A 27,351-nucleotide genomic window follows, 5' to 3' on the forward strand; every position below is an offset into this window, starting at 1 on the left:
ACTTTAACTATACATTCATGTACATACTACCTCAATAGGGCCGACCAACCAGTGCTCCCGCACAGTGGCTAACCGGGCTATCTGCATTGTGTCCCACCCACCAACCCCCCTCTTTTACGCTACTGCTACTCTCTGTTCATCATATCTGCATAGTCACTTTAACCATATCTACATGTACATACTACCTCAATCAGCCTGACTAACCGGTGTCAGTATGTAGCCTCGCTACTTTTATAGCCACGCTACTGTATATAGCCTGTCTTTTTACTGTTGTTTTATTTCTTTACCTACCTATTGTTCATCTAATACCTTTTTTGCACTATTGGTTAGAGCCTGTAAGCATTTCACTCTAAGGTCTACACCTGTTGTATTCAGTGCACATGACAAATAAACTTTGATTTGATTGAAATACTTTAGAGTTTTGTGTTGTGTGTTAATAGTTTTTTGAAAGTGAATGTCTTTACACAATTGAAGACAACATTTGTGTTATTCCTATTGACATGAATCTGTTGTCATGTTAAAGAAGAGGTTGTGCAATTTAAAACTAACTTCACTTGTAATTGTCATTTGTTCTTTGTTTTTGAGCTATATCTGTCTGTTTGAAATGTGTAAGAAAATTAGCTTTAACTTGAAAATTCTCATTAATCTACAGCAGCATTCTAGAATTATTTTCGGGTCTAAAGGGTTATTAGGCAATTTTCTTTTGAACCATATGGTCTATCCACTAGAAACTCATGGATACTATGGACACAGATATAAACAATGAGTAGGTATGAATAATTAAAAAAAAAAGTTATTAATGTATAAATTACCAGTTACCATAGATGACCTATTCATTACCAAACATTCCAGTAACTTTGGTATCTTTGCAACCCTAGGATGGATGGATGTATAGTATTATGTCACCATAGGAAATATGCATGTCCGTCACAATACTTGTCTCTGATAGGCTGGATTGTCACCGACTTGATATTGGGGTCAAGTTAAAGTGATTTTGTACAGTAGTGTTGACATGTGACAATGTCCAGTAAAGTCCCGTCTTTATTGATTATTGCTGGTATGTTTGTTTGAAACAGTATACTGGGTATGTATCACTAATACACAGAAACACGTGGTGCACACAAAAAGTATTGCTCTTTGAACCGCCATGCCCAAACCCCCAACATCAGTGGCCATGAGGTACAGAGAACAGGTGTTGCTATGTATTGAGCTGAGGAATGATGGCCTAGTAGTTAATGGTTAATGCCTGGCTCTGGTGAAAATTTATCAGCATTGGCATTTTGGAAAAACAGGACACAGAGAAGAAAAGCTGGACCGAATCTTTCTCGGAAGAACAATCAAACTCAAAATGATAAAAACCTCTGTCTGATGTTACTCATTAGATAATCTCGGCAAACTTGTTCACAATATCTAGTAAATACAAATACAAAAATTGTCCAAACACTTTAACTTCTTAAAATCAACCAGGTTACCTGGAATATTACAAACTTTTCAGATGCATGATCATATTCACCACCTGTGTATAACCATATCCATCTATAAGTCTTGAATGCATAGGATTCCATCAAAAGCTACACTGCAGCATCTACAGAGATAGGCAACTGGTGGCCCGCGGGATGCATACGGCCCGTGGACCCCTTTTGTAGGCCCGTGGACCAATTTAAAATTATGGGGGGGACTCAGTCAGGGTCTCAACTGAGAGTTAGAATAATACAATACACAAGGTACAATTTTGGAATTTAGTTGTGCATCAGCAGTCACTTAATTAGCTCATGTCATTGGTAAATTAGTCTAACTATCTGAACTTGTAGTAAGCAATTACCGACCGGGGAGAGGCCCATTGATCATAAGTCATCATATTAAAAACTGCAAACCTTTGCCTCCACCCTATGCCAAAATGTTTAGAATTTCTTGAAATGAGCTCGACAACTGCAAAATCTTCTCTCCGCCACAGTGTGGATGTGTGGGTACGCAGACCTATGAGCCACTGCAGCCCCTCATAATGACTCCAGACCCCCATCAAAGTTGCACATCCCTGACATGCAGTGCCTTCAGAAAGTATTCACACCCCTTGACTTTTTCCCAAAACATTTTGTCAAAGACTGAATTTAAAATGGATTAAACTGAGATTTTTGGTCACTGGCCTACACACAATACCACATGGTCTTGAGTCAACCCCTTTGTTATGGCAAGCCTAACTATACATTGGCAAACATTTCAAAAAATATGTTTTCACTTTGTCATTATGGGGTATTGTGTGAGATAAAAATAATTACATGTAATCCATTTTCAATTTAGGCTATAACACAACAATATGTGGAAAAGATCAAGGGGTATGAATACTGCCTGTAGGCATTGTACATCTACCTCTGTACTAAATGTGGTGCTGTTATCTCAAAACAGTCCTTCTGCGTTGTAAAACAATTTTACAATATGTTGCCATTTTGTAAAATGACTGACATGGCCCCATGGAGCCCCCCAGGGGCCAAATCTGTGGGGTTTCCATTTCTTAATAATCCTTTAGGGGTACATCAATGTTCCTATGTAGCATATTTGGTGCTGTTATCTCAAAACAGTCATTCCAAATTGTTAAACAGTGTTACATTATGTTGGCATTTTGTAAAATGTCTGCTGTGGCCCCAAGGGCCAAATCTGTGGGGGCTCCATATATACTGTAAATATCTTCAGGGTATATACATCTACCTCTGTAACACATTTGGTGCAGTTATATCAAAACACTACTTCTGAATTGTAAAATGTTGTGTTACTTTCAGTGGCCATTTTGTAAGATGGCTGCAATGGCCTGATATGTAAATAATTTCCGGATACATAAATCTACCTCTGCAAAATGTGGTGCTTTTATCATAAAGTGAACGGTTGTTATGAAAATTTCAGCTTAGCCGCCCCACTACCTGGGAAGATCCAGGAGAGTCCTCCAGGAACCAGAGCTGTGGGAATGAAGAGAGCAGCAGCACTCTTACTAAATGACAACACATAAAACATTGCCTGGTCTCTAGAAGAGAACGTCATGCCATCCAGAATCTGTAGCAACAATAAAGAAACAGTGATACATCCCACCCTGAATGGGATGCTGCTGTTCTTGTTCTCAGTGTAGAGTGGTGAGTGCAGGCCCAGACCCAGGCCAAACAGGGTGCCCATATTGCGCAGGAGGCTGGCGAAGGGAGTGGAGTCCATGTGGACCCACTCAGCTCTCACACACCACTTCTGGGCTTTCTCCAGGGTCCACAGCAGGTCCACGCCTAGAGCTTTCAGCAGCTCGTAGAAGCCCACAGCAAAGGAGAGCAGAAAGAGGGTGGTGTAGAAGTACTTCTTCAGACTGGCTCCATAGATCCACTGCACTCTGGAGAAGGACTCAGCCACCATGATACCTGCCATGGATATAAACAAGAACATTTTAGAACAGAATCAAAACCCGATACCCCTCTTACACTGTAAAGAACAATCTAGTTGTTTTACGGTAACTTACTGGCAGCCAGTTACTGTAAAATACAAGTTTTTGTATTTTACCATAAATTCGAAAGAAACTTTGGTTTAATAGCACATTGCTGTAAAGTTTTAGCAAAATATTTACTGTAAAAGGTACAGTATGTTACTGTAAATTCAAAAGAAACTTGGGTTTAACAGTACATTACTGTGAAGTTTACTGTCTGTCAGTAAGTTACTGTAAAAACAACAGGATTATTTTACATTATACTTGCTGATCCAAACTGAGCCAATCCGAGCTGTACTGTGCTGGCCTGGTTGCGCATTCACCACAGTTCTTGGAAAGGACGACAACGTGAAAGGAAAATAACCAAGCCAGCACAGTACGGTTCAGGTCAGCACAACCTGCTAGGGGTACAAGCTGCATCTTGAAATCTCGGTCAAGCCCTGGTTCTCTGACCTGTGATGACCCCACTGATGACCTGGTGCGGGAAGTGGGCAGCCATGTAGACTCTGGACATGCACACCAGCAGCTCTACTGTACACAGCAGCATCCAGAGCCCCACCTGCAAGAACCTGGGGAAGAACAAGACACTAAGGCCTTGCTTCAAAACAACAATAGATCCTACCCCCAACCAAGTTTTTGTTTACAGATTTGTCCTTCAAAAAATATTTTTGAGGTCCAGAAAAAGGGCAGTTAATTGAAAATATACATACTTTCTATCTACAGGAGTTTCAGATGTTCAAGAAGAGCCTTAGTGGTTTTTAAAACCAAAATAATAATTTCCCTCGCGGGACGCATAACATCGGCTGGCTGGCCGTAGTTTTCCCACCCATGCCCTAACCCCTTGGCACTTTGTGTGGATCTGAAAGCATTGAATTGGGTATAAGCAGTAACAACACCATTGACTTAACTTCTCTTTGACCCACCTGTACAGGAGAGGGGGGAACCGTCTTTCTGCCGCCACTGAGAAGACAGCTGTTATCATCACGTACCACACCCCAGACGAGCCCATGGCATGACCCGAAGGGCTTCCTATGACAAACAGCACACTTTGGCTTCATGGGCCATTTCGGATATAAGAGTAGGCTAAAGCACACACATATCTGTCTACCAGGGATATAATGAATATCCTGGCAAAGTCCCTTTGTTCAGAAGCTATCGTCTGCATTATTTTCCCATAATCACATTCCACCTCTTTCCCATCCCTGTTTTGTTGTAAGTCGCTCTGGATAAGAGCGTCTGCTAAATGACTTAAATGTAAATGTTGTCTTATTTAGACAGTGGACACACACCCTGAAGATGTAATTAGATAAACAAAAATTATACACTACACTACCAACTGAATTCCTTTCCAGGTAAGATTATTCTCTATGTATTTACCCTGCGGAATGGGAATCTATAAGTGCAAAGGTTGTTATGGCCCTACAGTAGTCATTTATGACATACAGGCCAAGCAAATAATGCCTTGTAAGATTTTGCAGACGAGTAGGTAAACCACCACTTCCCTCCGAATTATTGGCCAACGTGCAATCATTGGAAAACAAACTGGACGATCTACGATTGAGACCATCCTATCAACGGGACATTAAAAACTGTAATATCTTATGTTTCACAGAGACGTGGCTGAACGACGACACGGATAATATAGAGCTGGCTGGCTTCTCCGTGCATCGGTAGGACAGAGCAGCTACATCTGATAAGACGAGGTGCAGGGGTGTGAGTCTATATGTCAATAACTGCTGGTGCGCGATGTCTAATACTGAAGAAGTCTCGAGGTATTGATCGCCGGAGGTAGAAACCTCATGATAAGCTGTAGACCACACTATCTACCAAGAGAGTTTTCATCTATATTATTCATAGCCGTCTATTTACCACCACAAACCGTTGCTGGCACTAAGACCGCACTCAACGAGCTGTATAATGCCATAAGCAACCAAGAAAATGCTCATCCAGAAGCGGCGCTCCTAGTGGCCGGGGACTTTAATGCAGGGAAACGTAAATCCGTTTGACCTAATATCTACCAGCATGTGCAACCAGAGGATAAATACCTCTAGACCACCTTTACTCCACACACAGAGACCCATACAAAGCTTGCCCTCGCCCTCCATTTGGCAAATCTGACCATAATTCTATCCTCCTGATTCCTGCTTACAAGCAAAAACTAAAGCAGGAAGTACCAGAGACTCGCTCAATACGTCAGTGGTCAGATGACGCAGATACTACGCTACAGCACTGTTTTGCTAGCACAGACTGGAATATGTTCTGGGATTTATCCAATGGCATTGAGGAGTATACCACCTTAGTCACCGGCTTCATCAATAAGTGCACCGACGACGTCATCCCACAGTGACCGTACGTACATATCCCAACCAGAAGCCATGGATTACAGGCAACATCCGCACCGAGCTGCTGCTTTCAAAGAGCGGGAGACTAATCCAGACGCTTATAAGACATCCCGCTATGCCCTCAGACGAACCATCAAACTGACAAAGCTCCAATACAGGACTAAGATTGAATCCTACTACACCGGCTCTGATGCTCGTCGGATGTGGCAGGGCTTGAAAAATATTACGGACTGCAAAGGGAAACCCAGCCCCGAGGGGCTCACATTAACACCATCATGCCGGAAACCCTAGACCCACTCCAATTCGCATACCGCCCCGACAGATCGACAAATTATGCAATCTCAATCACACTCCACACTGCCCTTTCCCACCTGGACAAAAGGAACACCTATGTGAGAATGCTGTTCATTGACTACAGCTCAGCGTTCAACACCATAGTGCCCACAAAGCTCATCACTAAGCGAAGGACCGGGGGACTAAGCACCTCCATCTGCAACTGGATCCTGGACTTCCTGACGGGCCTCCCCCAGGTGGTAAGAGTAGGCAACAACACATCTGACACGCTGATTCTCAACACTGGGGCCCCTCAGGGATGCGTGCTTAGTCCCCTCCTGTACTCCCTGTTCACCCACAACTCCATGGCCAAACACAACTCCAACACCATCATTAAGTTTGCTGACTACACAACAGTGTTGGGCTTGATCACCAACAATGATGAGACAGCCTAAAGGGAGGAGGTCAGAGACCTGGAAGTGTGGTGCCAGGACAACAACCTCTCCCTCAATGTGAGCAAGAAATGAACTGATCGTGGACTATAGGAAAAGGCGGGCCGAACAGGCCTTCATTAACATCGATGAGGCTGAAGTGGAGCGGGTCAAGAGTTTCAAGTTCCTTGGTGTCCACATCACCAACGAACTATCATGGTCCAAACACACCAAGACAAAACTACAGGACTGTTTTGCTATCACAGACTAGAACATGTTCCGGGATTCTTCCGATGGCATTGAGGAGTACACCACATCAGTCACTGGCTTTATCAATAAGTGCATCGAGGACGTCGTCCCCACAGAGACTGTACGTACATACCCCAACCAGAAGCCATGGATTACAGGCAACATTCACACTGAGCTAAAGGGTAGAGCTGCCGCTTTCACGGTGCAGGACTCTAACCCGGTAGCTTACAAGAAATCTTGCTATGCCCTGCGACGAACCATCAAACAGGCATTGCGTCAATACAGGGCTAAGATTGAATCATACTACACCGGCTCCGACGCTCGTCTTATATGGCAGGGCTTGCAAACTATTACAGACTACAAAGGGAAGCACAGCCACGAGCTGCCCAGTGACATGAGGGTACCAGATGAGCTAAATCAGTTCTATGCTCGCTTCGAGGCAAGCAACACTGAGGCATGCATGAGAGCATCAGCTGTTCCAGACGACTGTGTGATCACGCTCTCTGTAGCCGACGTGAGTAAGACCTTTAAGCAGGTCAACATACACAAGGCTGCGGGGCCAGACGGATTACCAGGACGTGTACTCCGGGCATGTGCTGACCAACTGGCAGGTGTCTTCACTGACATTTTCAACATGTCCCTGATTAAGTCTGTAATACCAACACGTTTCAAGCAGACCACCATAGTCCCTGTGTCCAAGAATGCAAAGGCAACCTGCCTAAATGACTTCAGACCCGTAGCACTCACGTCTGTAGCCATGAAGTGCTTTGAAAGGTTGGTAATGGCTCACATCAACACCATTATCACAGAAACCCTAGACCCACTCCAATTTGCATACCGCCCAAACAGATCCACAGATGATGCAATCTCTATTGCACTCCACACTGCCCTTTCCCACCTGGACAAAAGGAACACCTATGTGAGAATGCTATTCATTGACTACAGCTCAGCGTTCAACACCATAGCACCCTCGAAAATCATCACTTAGCTGAGGTTCCTTGGATTAAACACCTCCCTCTGCAACTTAACACCTCCCTCTGCGACAAAGCCTATTCCCCCTCAGGAAACTAAAAAGATTTGGCATGGGTCCTGAGATCCTCAAAAGGTTCTACAGCTGCAACATCGAGAGCATCCTGACTGGTTGCATCACTGCCTGGTACGGCAACTGCTTGGCCTCTGACCGCAAGGCACTACAGAGAGGGGTGCGTACGGCCCAGTACATCACTGGGGGTAAGCTGCCTGCCATCCAGGACCTCTACACCAGGCGGTGTCCGAGGAAGGCCCAGAAAATTGTCAAAGACCCCAGCCACCCCAGTCATGGACTGTTCTCTCTATTACCGCATGGCAAGCGGTACCGGAGTGCCAAGTCTAGGACAAAAAGGCTTCTCAACAGTTTTTACCCCCAAGCCATAAGACTCCTGAGCAGGTAATCAAATGGCTACCCGGACTATTTGCATTGTGTGGCCCCCCACCCCAACCCCTCCTTTTACGCTGCTTCTACTCTCTGTTTATCATATATGCATAGTCACTTTAACTATACATTCATGTACATACTACCTCAATTGGGCCGACCAACCAGTGCTCCCGCACATTGGCTAACCGGGCTATCTGCATTGTGTCCCACCCCCCAACCCCTCTTTTACACTACTGCTACTCTCTGTTCATCATATCTGCATAGTCACTTTAAACATATCTACATGTACATACTACCTCAATCAGCCTGACTAACCGGTGTCTGTATGTAGCCTCGCTACTGTATATAGCCTGTCTTTTTACTGTTGTTTTATTTCTTTACTTACCTATTGTTCACCTAACACCTTTTTTGCACTATTGGTTAGAGCCTGTAAGTAAGCATTTCACTGTAAGGTCTACACCTGTTGTATTCAGCGCACGTGACAAATAAACTTTGATTTGATTTGATTTGAGTTGTGAAGAGAGCAGCGAAACACCTTTTCCCCTTCAGGAGACTGAAAAGATTCGACATTGGTCCCCAGATCCTCAAAAAGTACTACAGCTGCACCATCGAGAGCATCCTGACCGGTCATCACCGCCTGGTATGGCAATTGCTCGGCGTCTGACCATAAGGATAGTGCGTACGCCCCCCCGCATTGTTGATTAAGGGTTTGTAGGTAAGCATTTCACGGCAAGGTCTACACCTGTTGTATTTGGCACATGTTACAAATAACATTTGATTTGAATAACGCTTCCACTTGCCAAGACTGCTAATATCTTGAGGTGTATTGAGTGATAATCAGTGCTAGACTCTGGCACACATCTATCTATGGCATTGCCTACCTGGTCCAGTTTCACAGGTGATGGGGAATTGTTTTAAGGCAGGGGCTGGATCTGTCCCATAGAAGCGGGTATCATGGACCCACCAATAGGGTCTCTCTCCAAATAGAACCCTGACATGGAGAGAGAACATCATTCAACTCTTTGAAAGTCCTGACTTTGTAATATATAATGACAATTTCAAATGTAAATTATGTTTAAGTCAGCGTAAGTTTTTGTTTATGTGTACTAAATCGCAATGTGTACCAAAATCCATGGAAAACAAATGACAGAAAACCAATTTAATCCGTTCCTTACCACTTCATGACCAGGTTGAGCCAGTCCCCGATGACAGCCACCCAGATGAGCTTTACACCCACGTCCCTACGCAGATAGAACCAGACTGGGAAGAAACAAAAGAAGGTGGTATGCAGGTCAGCCACTGTAGAGGCTAGGCTAAACCAGCCCTCATAATGCCCATACTGGGTCTGCAGATGGACAGCCACCTCCACCCCCCAGCTGTGGAAAAGATCCATGACTGTGGTGTGGATCCAGATCAGTCCCCAGGGAAGGTACACCAAAGCTGGGCGAGGATTGGAGAATGGTCAGGAGCAGTCCTCTTGAGCTCCAGGACTGTCATGCAGTCTGTTGTTCCCACTGGACTTTATTCAAGGTTAGGGCATTTGTTTGCTTCCAGGAGGTTGTTGCAGACACACTCCCTAACCTTTAGCCTACACATGGGCAGACTTGGTGATTTGGAGGCCAGTCTGAGGCCCCCGGCCTAAGCGATATTTGGTTAACCCCACCCCACCTTGTGGGCAAAACATTTGAATGGCGGTGGAGATAAAAAATATATATAATTTTAAAGTACATTTCCAGCAATTCTACACATTTTGCTATGAGTAAAGAAAATGTTGCAGTTTTAAAGCTAATTTCCGGAAATTCGACACATTTTGCCTTGACTAATGCCATGTTCATACTATATCTGGTTGCCTAATGGTAAGTCCGCCACTGAGCCTACACCCCTCCATGGAGCTCCTGCTCCAAAAAGCGGTAAACAGAGGTGGTCTGCTCTGGAGTGATACGCTAGCCCCTGAAACAGGATGACTGTGCAATGGTGAGTGAACGTTTTTCCACTTCAGGACTATACGTCTCTTGGTGAGGATTGTAGCAAGGACACTTTAAGCAGTCCAATGAAAATTGATTGGCCTATTTATGTCTTACTACTTCAACCACATCCATCATCAACATGTGAAACGAATGGAACTAAATCCATTGAAAATTCACTATTGACTTTGTGACCTGCTATAATGATAACAGTTCATTGGCTATTTCCTTCCGAGATAAAACCCTGGCTTGGGGGTTGCCTTATTGGACTTATTTACAGTACAGTGAGTACCATATCTAGGACCTAGTGTTATTGGTAAGTTATCTTCTCAGCATCTCCTGAGTAAGTCCCAAACAATTTAATGATTGATTCCTTTATGTAACCGACCAGGGGGGCTAGCTGCAGGATTCTGGCCAGACTCTAATGTATTATATAACTGAAATGTATTATATAACTGACAGATTATGGTCTGCAAGTTGTCGAAGGATGAGCATATTTAGCGTATTGTCCATATATATATATATATATATATATATATATATATATATATATATATATATATATATATATATATATATATTTGCCTTTTTCTAATTAAAATGTTTTTTTATTTCTTATTTTTTAAATGTGTTGTTTAAAACTGTCCAAAAAGTGGGCTTAGTGAAGTCTGTGCATTTGTGTGACTCTTTTAGTCCCTATCTTATCCATTTCATGGTCTTACAAGGACATCCTACTGTATTACAGATAAAGCAGACTGAAGTGTAGTAAAACATTGGGTTTTCATTTCAATAGAGAAAAGTAAATGCAATGCCGTTGTCCACGCATCCCCTTGCTTGGCTTGTTTTGCCACAAATTGTATTGTGTAGACTATTTGTTGGGTTTTAATTTGAATTCCACCGGTCAATCATAAATTAAGTATTTTTGGCTCCATTACAGGGTGAGAGACACAGAGACACTGATTGACTATTGTTTTTACCTGTCCTTTGTACTTATTTATATGGTCTATATCCTTAGTACAACCCTCCCAAACACCCCTGCCCCGCTGTGTTTTATTACACGTGCAAGGTCCAAAGATCAGGCTTACATGCCTTTGGGTGGTGGGTCCCTCTAGTATATAAACAACAGACAGACTCATACATACAGTGCTCTCATACCCCACCACATCTCACATTGACTTCCTAGACTGACAATTCACTAAGGACAGTTCGAAAATGGAGGCAGTCATGGATGCCATGCAGGGCCACGGGGTGAGCACCACTAATTACCTCCAGACCAACTATAAGGACGCCCAGGGTTTATTCCTGTGGGTGTCCTGGGCTGCTGACCTCAGGAACACCTTCTTCATCTTCTTTCCTCTCTGGTTCCACCTGCGGGAGTCAGTGGGCATCAAGCTCATCTGGGTGGCAGTGATCGGAGACTGGCTCAACCTGGTCTTCAAGTGGTGAGTCGTACTGTTTATGAATGTGTTATGTATGGTTTATGTATGCGTTATGAAGTCATTATATAGGTACCCTTCAAATAAACGGTTACTGGGATACCAATTCAGAACTTGATCAAATGTGTCCCTTCGGCTACATCTGGCACATTGACATGTTGATAAATGTGCACAGTCCCTGTCAATTTAATTAAAATAAAATGCAACAGACTGAAATTCCCCACATTCATCATTATTCTAAGTGGCTTGTGCTTTCCTTCCTAAGGATTCTGTTTGGCGAGAGGCCGTATTGGTGGGTCCATGAAACACCTTACTACAGCAATACCACTGCACCTCACATTGAACAGTACCCCATGACCTGTGAAACTGGCCCAGGTAAGAAGCATCACTTTACTTCCATATACTTTTACCGTAGTGCCTTATGACATGAAATATACACTCCCCTACCTATTTATTTGGAAAGTGAAGCTACAACTTTTCATTTGGCTTTATACTCCAGCATTTTGGATTTGAGATCAGATTTTTCATATGGGGTGACAGTACAGTGTCATCTTTTATTTGAGGGTATTTTCATACATATCTGTTTTACCATTTAGAAATGAAAGCACTTTATGTATCTAGTCCCCCCATTTGAAAGTGTCATGAGTATTTGGACAAATTCACTGTGAGAGTATTTTCATACATAGCTGTTTTAGCATTTAGAAATGAAAACACTTTATTGAAAGCACTTCACAAAAAATGTTATGCAAAATGACACAATACATTATTTACCATTAATTTCTATTGGGCACAACGTAATCCGAAAATCAACCAAACAAACTGCAAATGCATCCAACAAGTATGTAATCAAAAGTTTTGTATTTGGCCCCGTACTTCTAGCTCGCAATGACTACATCAAGCTTGTGACTCTGCAATTTCTTGGGATGCATTTGCAGTTTTTGGTTGTGTTTTAGATTATGTTGTACCCAATAGAAATGAATGGTAAATAATGTATTGCGTCATTTTGGAGTCACTCAACAAAAACACTTTCATTTCTAAACGGTAAAACAAATATGTATGAAAATACCTTCAAATAAAAGTTCACATTCTGTGCTGTTGCCTCATATGAGGCAACATTTGCCTCAAAACATTTGATCTAAAATCCAAAATGCTGGAGTATAGAGCCAAATTAAACGTTTTCGCTTCACTGTCGAAATTAATGTTTATGGGAGTGTATATGCTCTGATTCAGTGAAAATAGCCAACGTTTTATAAGTAATGATGTTGATAATATTCATGGTTTACGATATTGTACAGTATTGTGTTGGATTTTCATTTTACTTGAATAAAGTGCTATGACCACTGGCTGAAGTATGCCTTTCTGTCTGCGTACCTGGTAGGCAGTCCCTCTGGCCACGCTATGGGAGCTGCAAGCGTCTACTACACACTGGTTACCTCCATCCTAGCCATCATTCTGACCAAGAATAAGACGAGATCTTCCTCCAAGGGCCTGTAAGTTCCAGAAAATTCAACCCCTCCTCTTGTCCTCAATGATCTTGTTCTTGTTTGCCATTTTTGGTTCAGTGCTTGTCAGTTTCTCCTACCTGTCTATGCAGCACTGTAGTTGATGATTCACCCTGAAAACTAACTTCAGTTAGTCGAAGGGAAGGGGATGTGCAAAAGATTCAGTCGATTAAAAGGATTACGTGTAGCAGTAGAAGCCTATTCACCTGTAGTGCGGCTATGGAACCCTGACCTGTTCACCGGACGTGCTTGTTGCACCCTCGACAACTACTATGATTATTATTATTTGACCATGCTGGTCATTTATGAACATTTTAACATCTTGACCATGTTCTGTTATAATATCCACCCTGCACAGCCAGAAGAGGACTGGCCACCCCTCATAGCCTGGTTCCTCTCTAGGTTTCTTCCTAGGTTTTTGGCCTTTCTAGGGAGTTTTTCCTAGGGAGTTTTTCCTAGTCACCGTGCTTCTTTCACATGCATTGCTTGCTGTTTGGGGTTTTAGGCTGGGTTTCTGTACAGCACTTTGAGATATCAGCTGATGTACGAAGGGCTATATAAATACATTTGATTTGAATTTGATTTGAAACACAAATTCCCCTGCTGTGAACAATATTTATTTGCACATTTACTGGTATTCAAGGTTTCTTATACAGTCTCTTAGCAGCCAGACAGATTTCAAAATGCCTAAAGATGCATTTGCTGATGGTTCCTCTCTCTCTCCCCTTGTCTGGGCAGGTATCTACGGGGCACTCTGTGGGCGTTCTTCTGGGCGGTCCAGGTCTGTGTCTGTCTCTCCAGAGTCTTCATTGCTGCCCACTTCCCCCACCAAGTCATCTGTGGCGTAATCACAGGTCAGTATGAAGCCCTTATACCAGCCCTTATAACAACCCTCACAAATATGGCACAAAATGTGCAGATTGTTCAACTACATGATGCTAATATTACGTTTTCTATTTGATTTCCAGGTATGGTTGTGGCCGAGGCCTTCAACAGAACCCAGTGGATCTACGGAGCCAGTCTGAAGAAGTACTTCTACACCACCCTCTTTCTGCTCTCCATCGCTGTGGGCTTCTACGTGCTGCTGAAGGCTCTAGGCGTGGACCTGCTGTGGACCCTGGAGAAAGCCCAGAAGTGGTGTGTGAGAGCTGAGTGGGTCCACATGGACTCCACTCCATTCGCCAGCCTCCTGCGTAACATGGGCACCCTGTTTGGCCTGGGCCTGGGCCTGCACTCGCCCCTCTACACCGAGAGCAAGAAGAACAGCAGCACCACCCTCTTTAGGACGGGATGTATCGTCACCTCGCTGCTCCTGCTGCACCTCTTTGACTCCTTCAAGCCCCCCACGCACACCGCCGCCCTTTTCTACCTGCTGTCTTTCTGTAAGAGCGCCACTGTCCCCCTGGCCACCGTCAGCATCATCCCCTACTGCGTGTCTGGAGCTCTGAGCAGCGTACAGAGCAAGAAGCATTTGTGAGGTCTTTGGCGGCCGACATGCACATAGACTCATGTATTCGGATATGACTCCAGAATTGAACCGTGCTGTAATCCTTAATCATTCCATGCATTGACTTTCTTCCCAAACTGCCCAAGCGATCAACAAGCCATTGTGGTCTTTGTCTACACTACTTTCATCCAGTCACTCACTGTAATGGTCTTATTTCCTTATCTACACACAGTGTGAACACTAAAATGAAAGGATTATCCAGTGAATTACTCAGTGGCACCTTAGACACTGTGGTTTGATTGTATCAAAACTGATAATGTATAAGTAGTTCAGTGCGAACTCAGGAGTCCAGCAAGTTAATGTTCCCGTTTAGAAACGAGATAAAGCCGAATCAAATCCAGGAGAAAATTAGCCCAAAAGCTCTCTCAGGGACTTTACAGTGCGTTCTAAGAATATGTTATATATGAATACCTTTGTTAATATTTGTTTTGTAACTGTATTTTTCCTGTTTAATATATTTTTAGAAATTCTGTCAGATATTTATAATACAAATCTATAAAATATATCACTGACTATGTGCTAACACTACTATGCATATATTTAGGGATTGGTTCAGACACATGATTCTACATTCAATTTAAATGTTTCCTATCATTAATGACACGTTACTGATAAACTATCAGCAAGTCCACAACACTTTAAAACTGCAGCAGTGGTAAAACTAAAATCATCACACTATCAGTGACATGCGTCTACAAAACAAGTACACACAAAAAAAAAAAAACTATTTGTACAGTACATATAAACAGAGCCAAACCAGTGGTCATCAACCCGATATGGAGCCCTGGCCTTTGGCCTCATGCTCACTGATAATCACGGATGACATAGGTCCACACGTCACACAGCCGTCACTCCCTGCAAGTACTTAGAACTGACAGCCTTGGCTGAACCATCAATATTTGACTGCCGGGTTTTTAATCGATAGAGTCTGGCCTGCTTTTTGTTATGCATTTGGTTATGTATTTGCTAGCCTCAAAGCAGACACAATAAAAATGAATGTCCAAACTTATTTTATTTAATACACTGGCTCGCAGTTGGCATTTCAATTCATCCCAAAGGTGTTCGATGGGGTTGATGTCAGGGCTCTGTGCAGGCCAGTCAAGTTCTTCCACACCAATCCCGACAAACCATTTCTGTAAGGACCTCGCTTTGTGCACGGGGGAATTGTCATGCTGAATTAAGAAATGGCCTTTCCCAAACTGTTGCCACAACGTTGGAAGCACAGAATAGCATAGAATGTAATTGTATGCTGTGGCATTAAGATTTCCCTTCACTGTAACTAAAGGGCCTAACCTGAACCATTATTCATCCTCCACCAAACTTTACAGTTGGCACTATGCATTGGGGAAAGTAGGGTTCTGCTGGCATCCGCCAAACCCAGATTTGTCCGTCAGACTGCCAGAGAACGCATTTCCAATGCTCCAGAATCCAATGGAGGCGAGCTTTACACCACTCCCGCCGATGCTTGGCATTGCTTCACAATAACAGCACTTACAGTTGACCGGGGCAGCTCTAGGAGGGCAGAAATTTGACAAACTGACTTGTTGGAATGGTGGCATGCTATGACGGTGCCACGTTGAAAGTCACTGAGCTCTTTAGTATGGTTACATAAGACCGAGGGTTACTTAAGGCAAAAACAAAAGTAGGGTGGTTGGTTGGGGTGGATGAGTAGCCGTATAGCGCGAACGTCTAGCAACCTAAATACTGAGTTTGAATCTCATCATTGACAACTTTAGCATTGACTACTTTTTAGCTACTTTGCAACTACTTAGCATGTTAGCTAACCCTTCCCCTGGACCTAACCTTAATATTAACCCATTTACCATCCCCTAACCCTAACCTCAACCCTTTAACCTAACTCCTAAACTTAACCCTAACCTTGACCCCTAACCCTAACCCCATAGCCTAACAAACGTTAACCAGCTAGCTATGTTAGCCACCTAGCTAGAATTTGTAAGATATCATACATTTGGCAAATTTGTAACATAAAGTACTTTTGGCAAATTCGTAAAATATTGTAAGTTTTGCAAATTCTTAACATATAATGCAAATTGTCATCGGTGACGTGTCAATAACAAATGAATACATACCATACGAAATGTAACATATCATACTTTGCCATTGAAGCGTCCGTTCTTCACAGCCCCTTTGCCTTGGAGCATCTCCAGCATTCTGCAATACAGACAGATACAGTACCAAGTTGTTACAAATTTCAGATAAAGTATTTGTTTGAGTTTGAAATCTGTTTTGAAATACTGACAAGCAATTCTTCCATAGTCTATTTTTTGGCTTGGTGACTAATTCACTGCAAGAACCCACTTTACATATGTCAAAACTCAAAACATCCAAGCTCCTGAACAGGGGCCAGTCATAGATTTCCCAATGCAGAGCCCTTTCAGTTCTTACCGTGGTCTCAGTTCAGACACTTTCCCACAGGAACAGCCCTGGTCCCTTCTCCTCTCCAACAGTCAGGAACACTATCGTCTCCTATAAGACAAATAAACAGGAGGGTTTATTAGGTATTCATAATACAACAGAACAACTCAATTTTCAATGTAATCAGTCATGGTACAGTTAAGCAGTAAGGCCCGAGGGGAGTGGTATATGGCCAATATACTATGACTAAAGGCTGTTCTTATGCATGATGCAACGCGGCGTGTCTGGACACGGCCCTTAGCCGTGGTATATTGGCCATATCACAAACCCCCAAGGGGCCTTATTGCTATTATAAATTGATTACCAATGTAATTAGAGCAGTAAAAATAAATGTTTTGTCATACCCGTGGTATACGGTCTGATATACCACAGCATTCAGCCAATCAGCATTCAGGGCTCGAACCACCCAGTTTTTAATGCTACTAATACCTTAGATGCATTTCAGTAAAGACGATTTCATTGGCTATGATGCTCATGACCTTGTTGTCACCTTCTTTCCTAAATTGGGAGAAAATGGAACATTATCTTTACTATTTTAATAAACTGATATGTTTTTAATGACAGATTAACAACCCAGTCATATCATCTGTCCATCTGAAAATAGGAGTACGTGTGGAGAGACCCTCATTTGTGTAAGGTGAAGAGGTTGACTCTCTCTGGGTTGCTTTTGAAGTTCTGGGCTATTAGCACGGCCATGTCTCTCAGTAGGCCCAAGTTACTCTGTCAAATGAAAACAGTTTGGTCAATGATTCATTTGAAGGCAGAACAAGGGAACTTCAGAGTAACAGGAAGTTTTCAGTAGCTTACCTTCTGTAGCTCTTTCAGTCTTATGGACCTTGTCCAATGCATCCACATGATCATCTGGTCCTGTTCTGTCAAACACAGTCAAATCAAATGTTTGAGACTTTATTTCTTAACACATGTATAGTATTTAAAAATCACTATCATTTATATACATAATTTATAGCTTATTAGTTTATGCAATGCTACTCTCACTTTTGACCGATTGAATCACCGCATCAGATTCAATCTGTCAAAAGTGAGAGAAGCATTGCTATCAGATATCAAGGTAAGACCCAGATGCAGACCGTGTCAAAGTAACAAGGTTTATTACAGCAACAGGGGCAAATGTATAGGACGGCAGGCAGGCAGGCTCAGGGTCAGGTCAGGCAGAGGTCGGTAATCCAGAGGTGGGGGAAAGGTACAGGACGGCAGGCAGGCTCAGGGTCAGGGGCAGGCAGAGTGGTCAGGCGGGCGGGCTCAGGGTCAGGACAGGCAAGGGTCAAAAACCAGGAGGACGAGAAAAGAGAGACTGGGGAAAAGCAGGAGTTGACATAAAAATGCTGGTTGACTTGGCAAACAAGACGAACCAGCAACAGACAAACAGAGAACACAGGTATAAATACACAGGGGATAATGGGGAAGATGGATGACACCTGGAGGGGGGTGGAGACAATCACAAAGACAGGTGAAACAGACCAGGGTGTAACAATTGCATCCATAAAGCCACATAAAAACATAAGAGGTGAGCTATATGGTATCGCATATTAAATCCATCAGCAAAGTAGGAGAGGAGGTGGTGTAGTTATGACATAAACATATCATACTGTACATAGAAAAAGTTTAAGACAAAGTTTACAGTGTTTAGTTTGAGGGTGACTGAGGCTGGACACGTGAGTCCCACAGCACATTAGCATCAACGCCCTCGATGTTGATGATCCGGATAGGCCCTGCTGCATTGTCCAGGAGACCACGACTCCTCACTATTGCAACAACACATCATCAGTAGGGTAAAACTAACCTGTCTCACGACGGTCTAACATGACGAGTTTAAAATGTACAGTATTCCCTGTACACAGATCATGGGTTAATACATCACAAGGCAAGTGACATGAGATATGGAGAAATAGTGCGGCAGAGTAGTGACTTGTATTAAACTGATAATCTTTTCTCTGGTGCATGTTTGAGTGTTTACTCTATATGCATGATGCCCACTTTTTCCAATGCAGGGTCGTCTAAGCAGAGGACCTGAATAGTGATGGGGACATGAGCACGAATCTTCTCGCTGACGGCTGCCACCAGGGCCTCCATCTGAGGCCAGCTTCATGTGGTGTCCAGCTCTATGGTGCTGCGCTGATGCCCTATCTCCCTGTAACATGCCAATGGAAGAGAAAGATCGATGCAGAAATGGTCACTTAATTTAATGGTCAACCAATGCATTACTTTAGTGTACAAGTGCAAAATCAAATCAAATAAAATCAAATGTATTTATATAGCCCTTCATACATCAGCTGATATCTCAAAGTGCTGTACAGAAACCCAGCCTAAAACCCCAAACAGCAAGCAATGCAGGTGTAGAAGCACGGTGGCTAGGAAAAGCTCCCTAGAAAGGCCAAAACCTAGGAAGAAACCTAGAGAGGAACCAGGCTATGAGGGGTGGCCAGTCCTCTTCTGGCTGTGCCGGGTGGAGATTATAACAGAACATGGCCAAGATGTTCAAATGTTCATAAATGACCAGCATGGTCAAATAATAATAATCACAGTAGTTGTCGAGGGTGGACCAAGTCAGCACCTCAAGAGTAAATGTCAGTTGGCTTTTCATAGCCGATCATTGAGAGTATCTCTACTGCTCCTGCTGTCTCTAGAGAGTTGAAAACAGCAGGTCTGGGACAGGTAGCACGTCCGGTGAACAGGTCAGGGTTCCATAGCCGCAGGCAGAACAGTTGAAACTGGACCAGCAGCATGGCCAGGGGGACTGGGGACAGCAAGGAGTCATCATGCCAGGTAGTCCTGAGGCATGGTCCTAGGGCTCAGGTCCTCCGAGAGAGAGAAAGAGAGAAAGAGAGAAAGAGAGAATTAGAGAGAGCATACTTAAATTCACACAGGACACCGGATAAGACAGGAGAAATACTCCAGATATAACAGACTGACCCTAGCCCCCCGACACATAAACTACTGCAGCATAAATACTGGAGGCTGAGACAGGAGGGGTCAGGAGACACTGTGGCCCCATCCGATGATACCCCCAGACAGGGCCAAACAGGCAGGATATAACCCCACCCACTTTGCCAAAGCACAGCCCCCACACCACTAGAGGGATATCTTCAATCACCAACTTACCATCCTGAGACAAGGCCGAGTATAGCCCACAAAGATCTCCGCCACGGCACAACCCAAGGGGGGCGCCAACCCAGACAGGAAGACCATGTCAGTGACTCAACCCACTCAAGCGAAGCACCCCTCCTAGGGACGGCATGGAAGAGCACCAGTAAGCCAGTGACTCAGCCCCTGTAATAGGGTTAGAGGCAGAGAATCCCAGTGGAGAGAGGGGAACCAGTCAAGGCAGAGACAGCAAGGGTTGCTCCAGAGCCTTTCCGTTCACCTTCACACTCCTGGGCCAGACTACACTCAATCATAGGACCTACTGAAGAGATGAGTCTTCTGTAAAGCTTAAAGGTTGAGACCGATTCTGCGTCTCTCACATGGGTAGGCAGACCATTCCATAAAAATGGAGCTCTATAGGAGAAAGCCCTGCCTCCAGCTGTTTGCTTAGAAATTCTAGGGACAACTAGGTATGTACGGCAGGACCAAATCGGAAAAATAGGTAGGAGCAAGCCCATGTAATGCTTTGTAGGTTAGTAGTAAACCTTGAAATCAGCCCTTGCCTTAACAGGAAGCCAGTGTAGGGAGGCTAGTACTGGAGTAATATGATCAAATATTTTGGTTCTAGTCAGGATTCTAGCAGCCGTATTTAGCACTAACTGAAGTTTATTTAGTGCTTTATCCATGTAGCCAGAAAGTAGAGCATTACAGTAGTCCAACCTAGAAGTAACAAAAGCATGGATTCATTTTTCTGCATCATTTTTGGACAGAAAGTTTCTGATTTTTGCAATGTTACGTAGATGGAAAAAAGCTGTCCGTGAAACAGTCTTGATATGTTCTTCAAAAGAGAGATCAGGGTCCAGAGTAACGCCGAGGTCCTTCACAGTTTTATTTGAGACGACTGTACAACCATCAACATTAATTGTCAGATTCAACAGAAGATCTCTTTGTTTCTTGGGACTTAGAACAAGCATCTCTGTTTTGTCCGAGTTTAAAAGTAGAACGTTTGCAGCCATCCACTTCCTTATGTCTGAAACACAGGCTTCAAGCGAGGGCAATTTTGGGGCTTCACCATGTTTCATTGAAATGTACAGCTGTGTGTCATCCGCATAGCAGTGAAATTTAACATAATGTTTTCGAATGACATCCCCAAGAAGTAAAATATATAGTGAAAGCAATAGTGGTCCTAAAACGGAACCTTGAAGAACACCGAAATGTACAGTTGATTTGTCAGAGGACAAACCATTCACAGGGACAAACTGATATCTTTCCGACAGATAAGATCTAAACCAGGCCAGAACTTGTCCGTGTAGACCAATTTGGGTTTCCAATCTCTCCAAAAGAATGTGGTGATCGATGGTATCAAAAGCAGCACTAAGATCTAGGAGCACGAGAACAGATGCAGAGCCTCGGTCTGATGCCATTAAAAGGTCATTTACCACCTTCACAAGTGCAGTCTCAGTGCTATGATGGGGTCTAAAACCAGAATGAAGCGTTTCGTATACATTGTTTGTCTTCAGGAAGGCAGTGAGTTGCTGCGCACCAGCTTTTTCTAAAATTTTTGAGAGGAATGTAAGATTCGATATAGGCCGATAGGTTTTTATATTTTCTGGGTCAAGATTTGGCTTTTTCAAGAGAAGCTTTATTACTGCCACTTTTAGTGAGTTTGGTACACATCCGGTGGATAGAGAGCCGTTTATTATGTTCAACATAGGAGGGCCAAGCACAGGAAGCAGCTCTTTCAGTAGTTTAGTTGGAATAGGGTCCAGTATGCAGCTTGAAGGTTTAGAGGCCATGATTATTTTCATCATTGTGTCAAGAGATATAGTACTAAAACACTTTAGTGTCTCCCTTGATCCTAGGTCCTGGCAGAGTTGTGCAGACTCAGGACAACGGAGCTTTGGAGGAATATGCAGATTTAAAGAGGAGTCCGTAATTTGCTTTCTAATGATCATGATCTTTTCCTCAAAGAAGTTCATGAATTTATTACTGCTGAAGTGAAAGCCATCCTCTCTTGGGGAATGCTGCTTTTTAGTTAGCTTTGCGACAGTATCAAAAATAAATTTCGGATTGTTCTTATTTTCCTCAATTAAGTTGGAAAAATAGGATGATCAAGCAGCAGTGAGGGCTCTTCGATACTGCACGGTACTGTCTTTCCAAGCTAGTCGGAAGACTTCCAGTTTGGTGTTGCGCCATTTCCATTCCAATTTTCTGGAAGCTTGCTTCAGAGCTCATTTATTTTCTCTATACCAGGGAGCTAGTTTCTTATGACAAATGTTTTTAGTTTTTAGGGGTGCAACTGCATCTAGGGTATTGCGCAAGGTTAAATTGAGTTCCTCAGTTAGGTGGTTAACTGATTTTTGTCCTCTGATGTCCTTGGGTAGGCAGAGGGAGTCTGGAAGGGCATCAAGGAATCTTTGGGTTGTCTGAGAATCTGGTCTGAGCAGATTATTTGTTGCGATTGCAAACGTAATAAAATGGTGGTCCGATAGTCCAGGATTATTAAGATCCACAACATTTATTCCATGGGACAAAACTAGATCCAGAGTATGACTGTGGCAGTGAGTAGGTCCAGAGACTTGTTGGACAAAACCCACTGAGTCGATGATGGCTCCGAAAGCCTTTTGGAGTGGGTCTGTGGACTTTTCCATGTGAATATTAAAGTCACCAAAAATTAGAATATTATCTGCTATGACTACAATGTCCGATAGGAATTCAGGGAACTCAGTGAGGAACGCTGCATAGGGCCCAGGAGGCCTGTAAACAGTAGCTATAAAAAGTGAGTGAGTAGGCTGCATAGATTTCATGACTAGAAGCTCAAAAGACGAAAACGTTTTTTTTTTTTTTTTGATAAATTGAAATTTGCTATCGTAAATATTAGCAACACCTCCGCCTTTGCGGGATGCACGGGGGATATGGTGACTAGTGTAACCAGGAGGTGAGGCCTCCTGGCCGGTAGTAGTTGCAGGCACTGAAATCAATGTGCTTTCAATGTGCTTTCTGCATGCTTATGAGAATGTGGTCTTGTATCCAAACATGGAATCTGCAATAGCTGTGATTAGATGTTGCCCTAAGGACCAAGTAAAAATAAGTCAGTATTTATGCAACTGTACCTTCAAGTACACTTAAAATAGTTGCACCTGAATGCACCGTTTAATCATATTGTATAAATAGCCAAATGCAGGGGCGCAACTTTGGTTTTAGAAGTGGGGGATATAATTCTTATAAAAAAAAATGGTCAGATAAACACTCCAAACAGCCTACCCTACTGCTCGGAGGCGTCCGCATGGCCCTTAAGCACACAGTTTCCTTGTTTTGTATCACATTCCAATGATAAAACTGGGGGTGACAAAAATGCAATTTCAGAATGTGGGGGCCGACATGTGGGGAATGGGGGGGTACCCCCCGTCCCCAGTGAAAGTTGCGCCCCTGCCTACAAGTAATGGTTTCTGAGAAGCTGAATTGCATGGTTTTGCACTGCACATAAGGTAAGCCTGTCCCTGCTCATACCTAAGTGTTGCTGCATGTGGTCAAACCTCTGCTCCCAGTCCACCTTCAGTTGCACCTCCTGGCCCACCTCTAGGGCTGAACCCACAAAGTGCAAAGCCTCAGCCCCCTGCCATGTCACCTGCAGCACCGGCACATCCCCAATCAGCCCGTGGTCATCTGGCTGGAGATGGAAGGTACTAGGTGTTTGCATGCGTCCTACCACTTACAGCCCACCTCAACAATGGTCCCATCCTTATCTCACCAGAAAGAGAGGGGTAGTTCAGTGACTTCAAAGATGATAGAGTTGATGCATTCTGGCCTTCCTGTATTTACCTGACCACCTCCCTCAGGAAACAATATGGTGTGTTGGAGCTTGACATTGAAACCTTAAACTGTTTCTTTCTTCCCATTGATTTCTTCTTTCAGTTCACCAGGTGAGCAGGCCACCACTGAGGTGACAAACTGCAGAGAGAAAGACAATTTGCCAACATCAACATTGTGATGACGGTCAGTTGAAAACACCTAATTTATGCCAAGGACTCTCGCCTTTGTAAACATTTAGCCCGAACAGTGGTAGCCACAGAACCGACAATAGGTTCAGATTCCTCAGCGGCCGGTAGTAGCTACAGATGTAGGATTTTAATTTGATCACTCTGTGACAGGATAACTTTACTGCAATGAAGGAAATGTAAAACTTGTAGTGTATTTGAGGTCTAAAAAGGTTTCTGAAGCTTGTAATTTCCACTTAGAAATTTCGGACTTGATTTTCCTTACAGAAAATGTGTCAACACTTACAAAAATGTCCATTAATTATAATTCACATATTAATGAACATTTCTTGTTGCTGCAGGATTACTTTCCTGCTGTAGAAAACTGTCTCAAATGAAGATCCTACATCTGTTTCATACATCAAAAAGACAGCTATGAATGAACCACTGCCCACTTGTGGCTGTTCGGCTACTAAACATTACCAGGACAAGGCTACATTAAATTTCATGAAGCAGAAAAACAGAGCAAATCTAACTGCGATTAGGCTACTGCATGCATAAATTTGTCAGTGAAAAAGCTGACACATTATTAATTTCATTGCCAATGTGCAGTCACTACTCACAAAATGTCATTGGATGAGCACGTGCATTGGGACGTTCAATAAAACTAGACCCATGTCCGTTAGGTCTGGCTAACTAGATTGATTTATTGTGTGGCTAACGTGCTTTTTGATTGACATTTCATCATGGCATTGGAAGACTAGACATTGTGTAAGAAACGTCTCACTCTGCCTTTCAACAACTAGCTAGCTAACTAAAGTAGGCTACACACAAAAAGAGGACAAGTTACTGTAAGAACGTTAGCTAGCTAGCTAGCTCATGCTAACTGTAGGCTAATGTTGGTTTGCTACTTTTCAGCTAGCAAGCTCCTGACCATGCCATCTAAGTCTTAAAAAAACACAAGGTAAATAAATATTACGTTACTCTCTCTCAAACCTCTTACATGTAAAAGTCATTTTGACACTGAAACGCCATATTTAAAGCTGCAATATGTAACTTTTTGGGCGACCCGACTAAATTGACATAGAAGTGTCAGTTATAGATCTGCCATTCTCATTGAAAGCAAGTCTAAGAAGTGGTAGATCTGTGCTATGTGCACTATTTCTATGCTTCCTGTGCTTAAGTAGAATTTTTGCATTTTTACTTTCAGTTTAATACACAAGCTTCAAACAGCTGAAAATACAATGTTTTTTGTTATGGAAAATATATTTCACCGCAATTTAGACGGTACAATGATTCTCTACACTATACTTGCTTGTTTTGACTCATAAACTGAAATTAGGCGAACTATTACAAATTTAGCAACCAGGAAATGGCGGAGCGATTTCTGCGTATTGCACCTTTTTAAAGAAATATAATGTCATAAATCCAAGGTACACTCAGAAGCTCTATTATAGATCCCTGTAATATGGATGAGTTTAAGAAACTAACTGGTCTACGCAGTAGCTCAATAGCCAGAACTGTCTGCGTTCTTTTGGCAGCAAAGAAACAAAAGCAACAGTAGCTAGTATTTCCGATTTCAGCTTCTGCCTTCTAAATAAAAGCCTCTGAAAAGACTTTTCAAGCGAGAATGGGTTATAGTAGGAATATCATATTTTACTTTTGAAGATAGCCAACAACTACAGGTTAAACTCAAATAAAGCATCCTACTTAATGGCAAATAAACCTGGTAAACATCTCACAGCGCTCACAAAACATGGCAAACCAGTTATAATCTTAAAAGATAAGGATACCGATGTGTTGATTAGAAACAATGTGATTAATGGAAATGTTTAAAGCTTCTTTGAAAATCTATATCAATCAGAATTAAACAGTGGGACTGATCCTATAGTCTTCTTAGACTCAACAACCGTGCAGCAATTATCAGCAGACAAAAAAGTATCACTAAAAACAGAGATTGCCCAAAAATAAATATTAGACACTAATATTAAATATTAGAAAGGCACCAGGAATGGCCAACTTTCTGATAGAATTCTATTTCATATTTTGGGAAAAAGTAGCACACCTATTTACACAAATGACAACACACATGTCACTCAATTCAGTGGTTCCTAGGTCCATGTATCAAACAGTTATTTCAGTTATATTAAAACAAGGAAAAGCTGGACAGTCCCCTACTTATTACAGACCCATACGTTTAATAAATTGTGACAATAAAATAACAAAGCTCATCAGCAATAAAATGGCTAAAGTTTTACCAGACTTGATACATATCAATCAACAGGGTGTATTACAATCAAAAAGAAAGGAGGACCAAGGCACTCTTCATATAATTGATTAAAATGCCTTTATTAGTATGGCATGTTCAATAGAAACAATGTTTTTTAAAATCTGACGGGTGTATTACAAATATACACTTACACTTACACTATACACTTACAAACGAATACAAGAACATGTTTCAGTTGAATACAATAAGCTAAAAAACAAGATATAGATTGAATTGCTGTTGTTGCCGAAAATACGTTTGACTGTCTTAAATGGCCTTTTCTATTCAAAACATTCCAGCTGAAATAATACATCTAATAAAAATATAAAATATCTTAAAGCAGAAATATACACAAATACACTACTGAATTAAATTGCTTTAGAACGGGACACAAGACAGGGATGTCCTCTCTCTCCCCTCCTGTTTGCAATGGCAATTGAACCGCTTGCAGAAATAATTAGACAGGACCCAATAATATAACAGGTATTGGTATACATGAATACAAACTAAACTTATTTGCAGATGATCTTCTGATATACCTGACCAATTTTGAAAACTCAATGCCCCCGCTCGCTAAAGTATATTTTCAGAATACTCTACAATCTCAGGATGTAAAATTAACATCGAAAAAGAAGAACTCATTATCTACAACAATCCTTTAAGTGGACCACAAAAAATACCAAATACTTAGGATGCTTAATAAGTGACAACAAACAAATATATAAAGATAACTTTATCCCATTACTCAACAATATGAAAGGAGACCTAATTAAATGGAACAATTTTATCATAAATCTGACAGGTAGAGTAGACCTCTTCAGAATAGCATGTCTCCGAAAGTTGTCATGCTTATTCTCAGTAATACCAACTACTCCACCAAATAAATCATTTAAAAAGGTATGCAGGGGTGCAGGCGTTAGAGATGTGTGTGTGAGCATGTGGGCCTGGGCAGGGGTGATGTAGTTGATGTTTGTGTGATGTCGTTTGTATGTATATGT

General features: G+C 42.5%; 2 protein-coding genes and 1 pseudogene across 3 annotated transcripts; 1 reads left to right on the top strand and 2 right to left on the bottom strand.

The window, feature by feature from the left end:
• Positions 1–1,023: 1,023 nt before the first annotated feature.
• On the bottom strand, positions 1,024–13,151 carry g6pc1a.1 (glucose-6-phosphatase catalytic subunit 1a, tandem duplicate 1). 2 transcript variants are annotated; one of them, XM_045710168.1, is made up of 6 exons: positions 12,932–13,151; positions 9,336–9,420; positions 9,042–9,151; positions 4,375–4,480; positions 3,905–4,020; positions 1,024–3,389 (listed from the first exon to the last, which is right to left on the bottom strand). In XM_045710168.1, the coding sequence occupies exons 2-6, from the start codon at positions 9,341–9,343 to the stop codon at positions 2,881–2,883; spliced, it is 849 nt and encodes a 282-aa protein (XP_045566124.1). In that variant the 5' UTR covers positions 9,344–9,420; positions 12,932–13,151; the 3' UTR covers positions 1,024–2,880. The 2 variants fall into 2 exon arrangements, with proteins under 2 accessions (XP_045566124.1, XP_014034577.1); XM_014179102.2 differs by lacking the exon at positions 12,932–13,151 and having other exon boundaries at positions 9,336–9,702.
• Positions 11,259–15,578, top strand: LOC106589305 (glucose-6-phosphatase catalytic subunit 1). Its single transcript, XM_014179101.2, has 5 exons — positions 11,259–11,566; positions 11,826–11,935; positions 12,939–13,050; positions 13,801–13,916; positions 14,031–15,578. The coding sequence occupies exons 1-5, from the start codon at positions 11,337–11,339 to the stop codon at positions 14,537–14,539; spliced, it is 1,077 nt and encodes a 358-aa protein (XP_014034576.1). The 5' UTR covers positions 11,259–11,336; the 3' UTR covers positions 14,540–15,578.
• Positions 15,579–16,677: 1,099 nt separating this feature from the next.
• Positions 16,678–25,119, bottom strand: LOC106589312 (alanyl-tRNA editing protein Aarsd1-like; annotated as a pseudogene).
• Between the last annotated feature and the right edge of the window lie 2,232 nt (positions 25,120–27,351).

This window comes from Salmo salar, chromosome ssa28, assembly GCF_905237065.1.
Source record: "Salmo salar chromosome ssa28, Ssal_v3.1, whole genome shotgun sequence".
In the NCBI taxonomy this organism is placed as follows: Eukaryota; Metazoa; Chordata; class Actinopteri; order Salmoniformes; family Salmonidae; genus Salmo; species Salmo salar.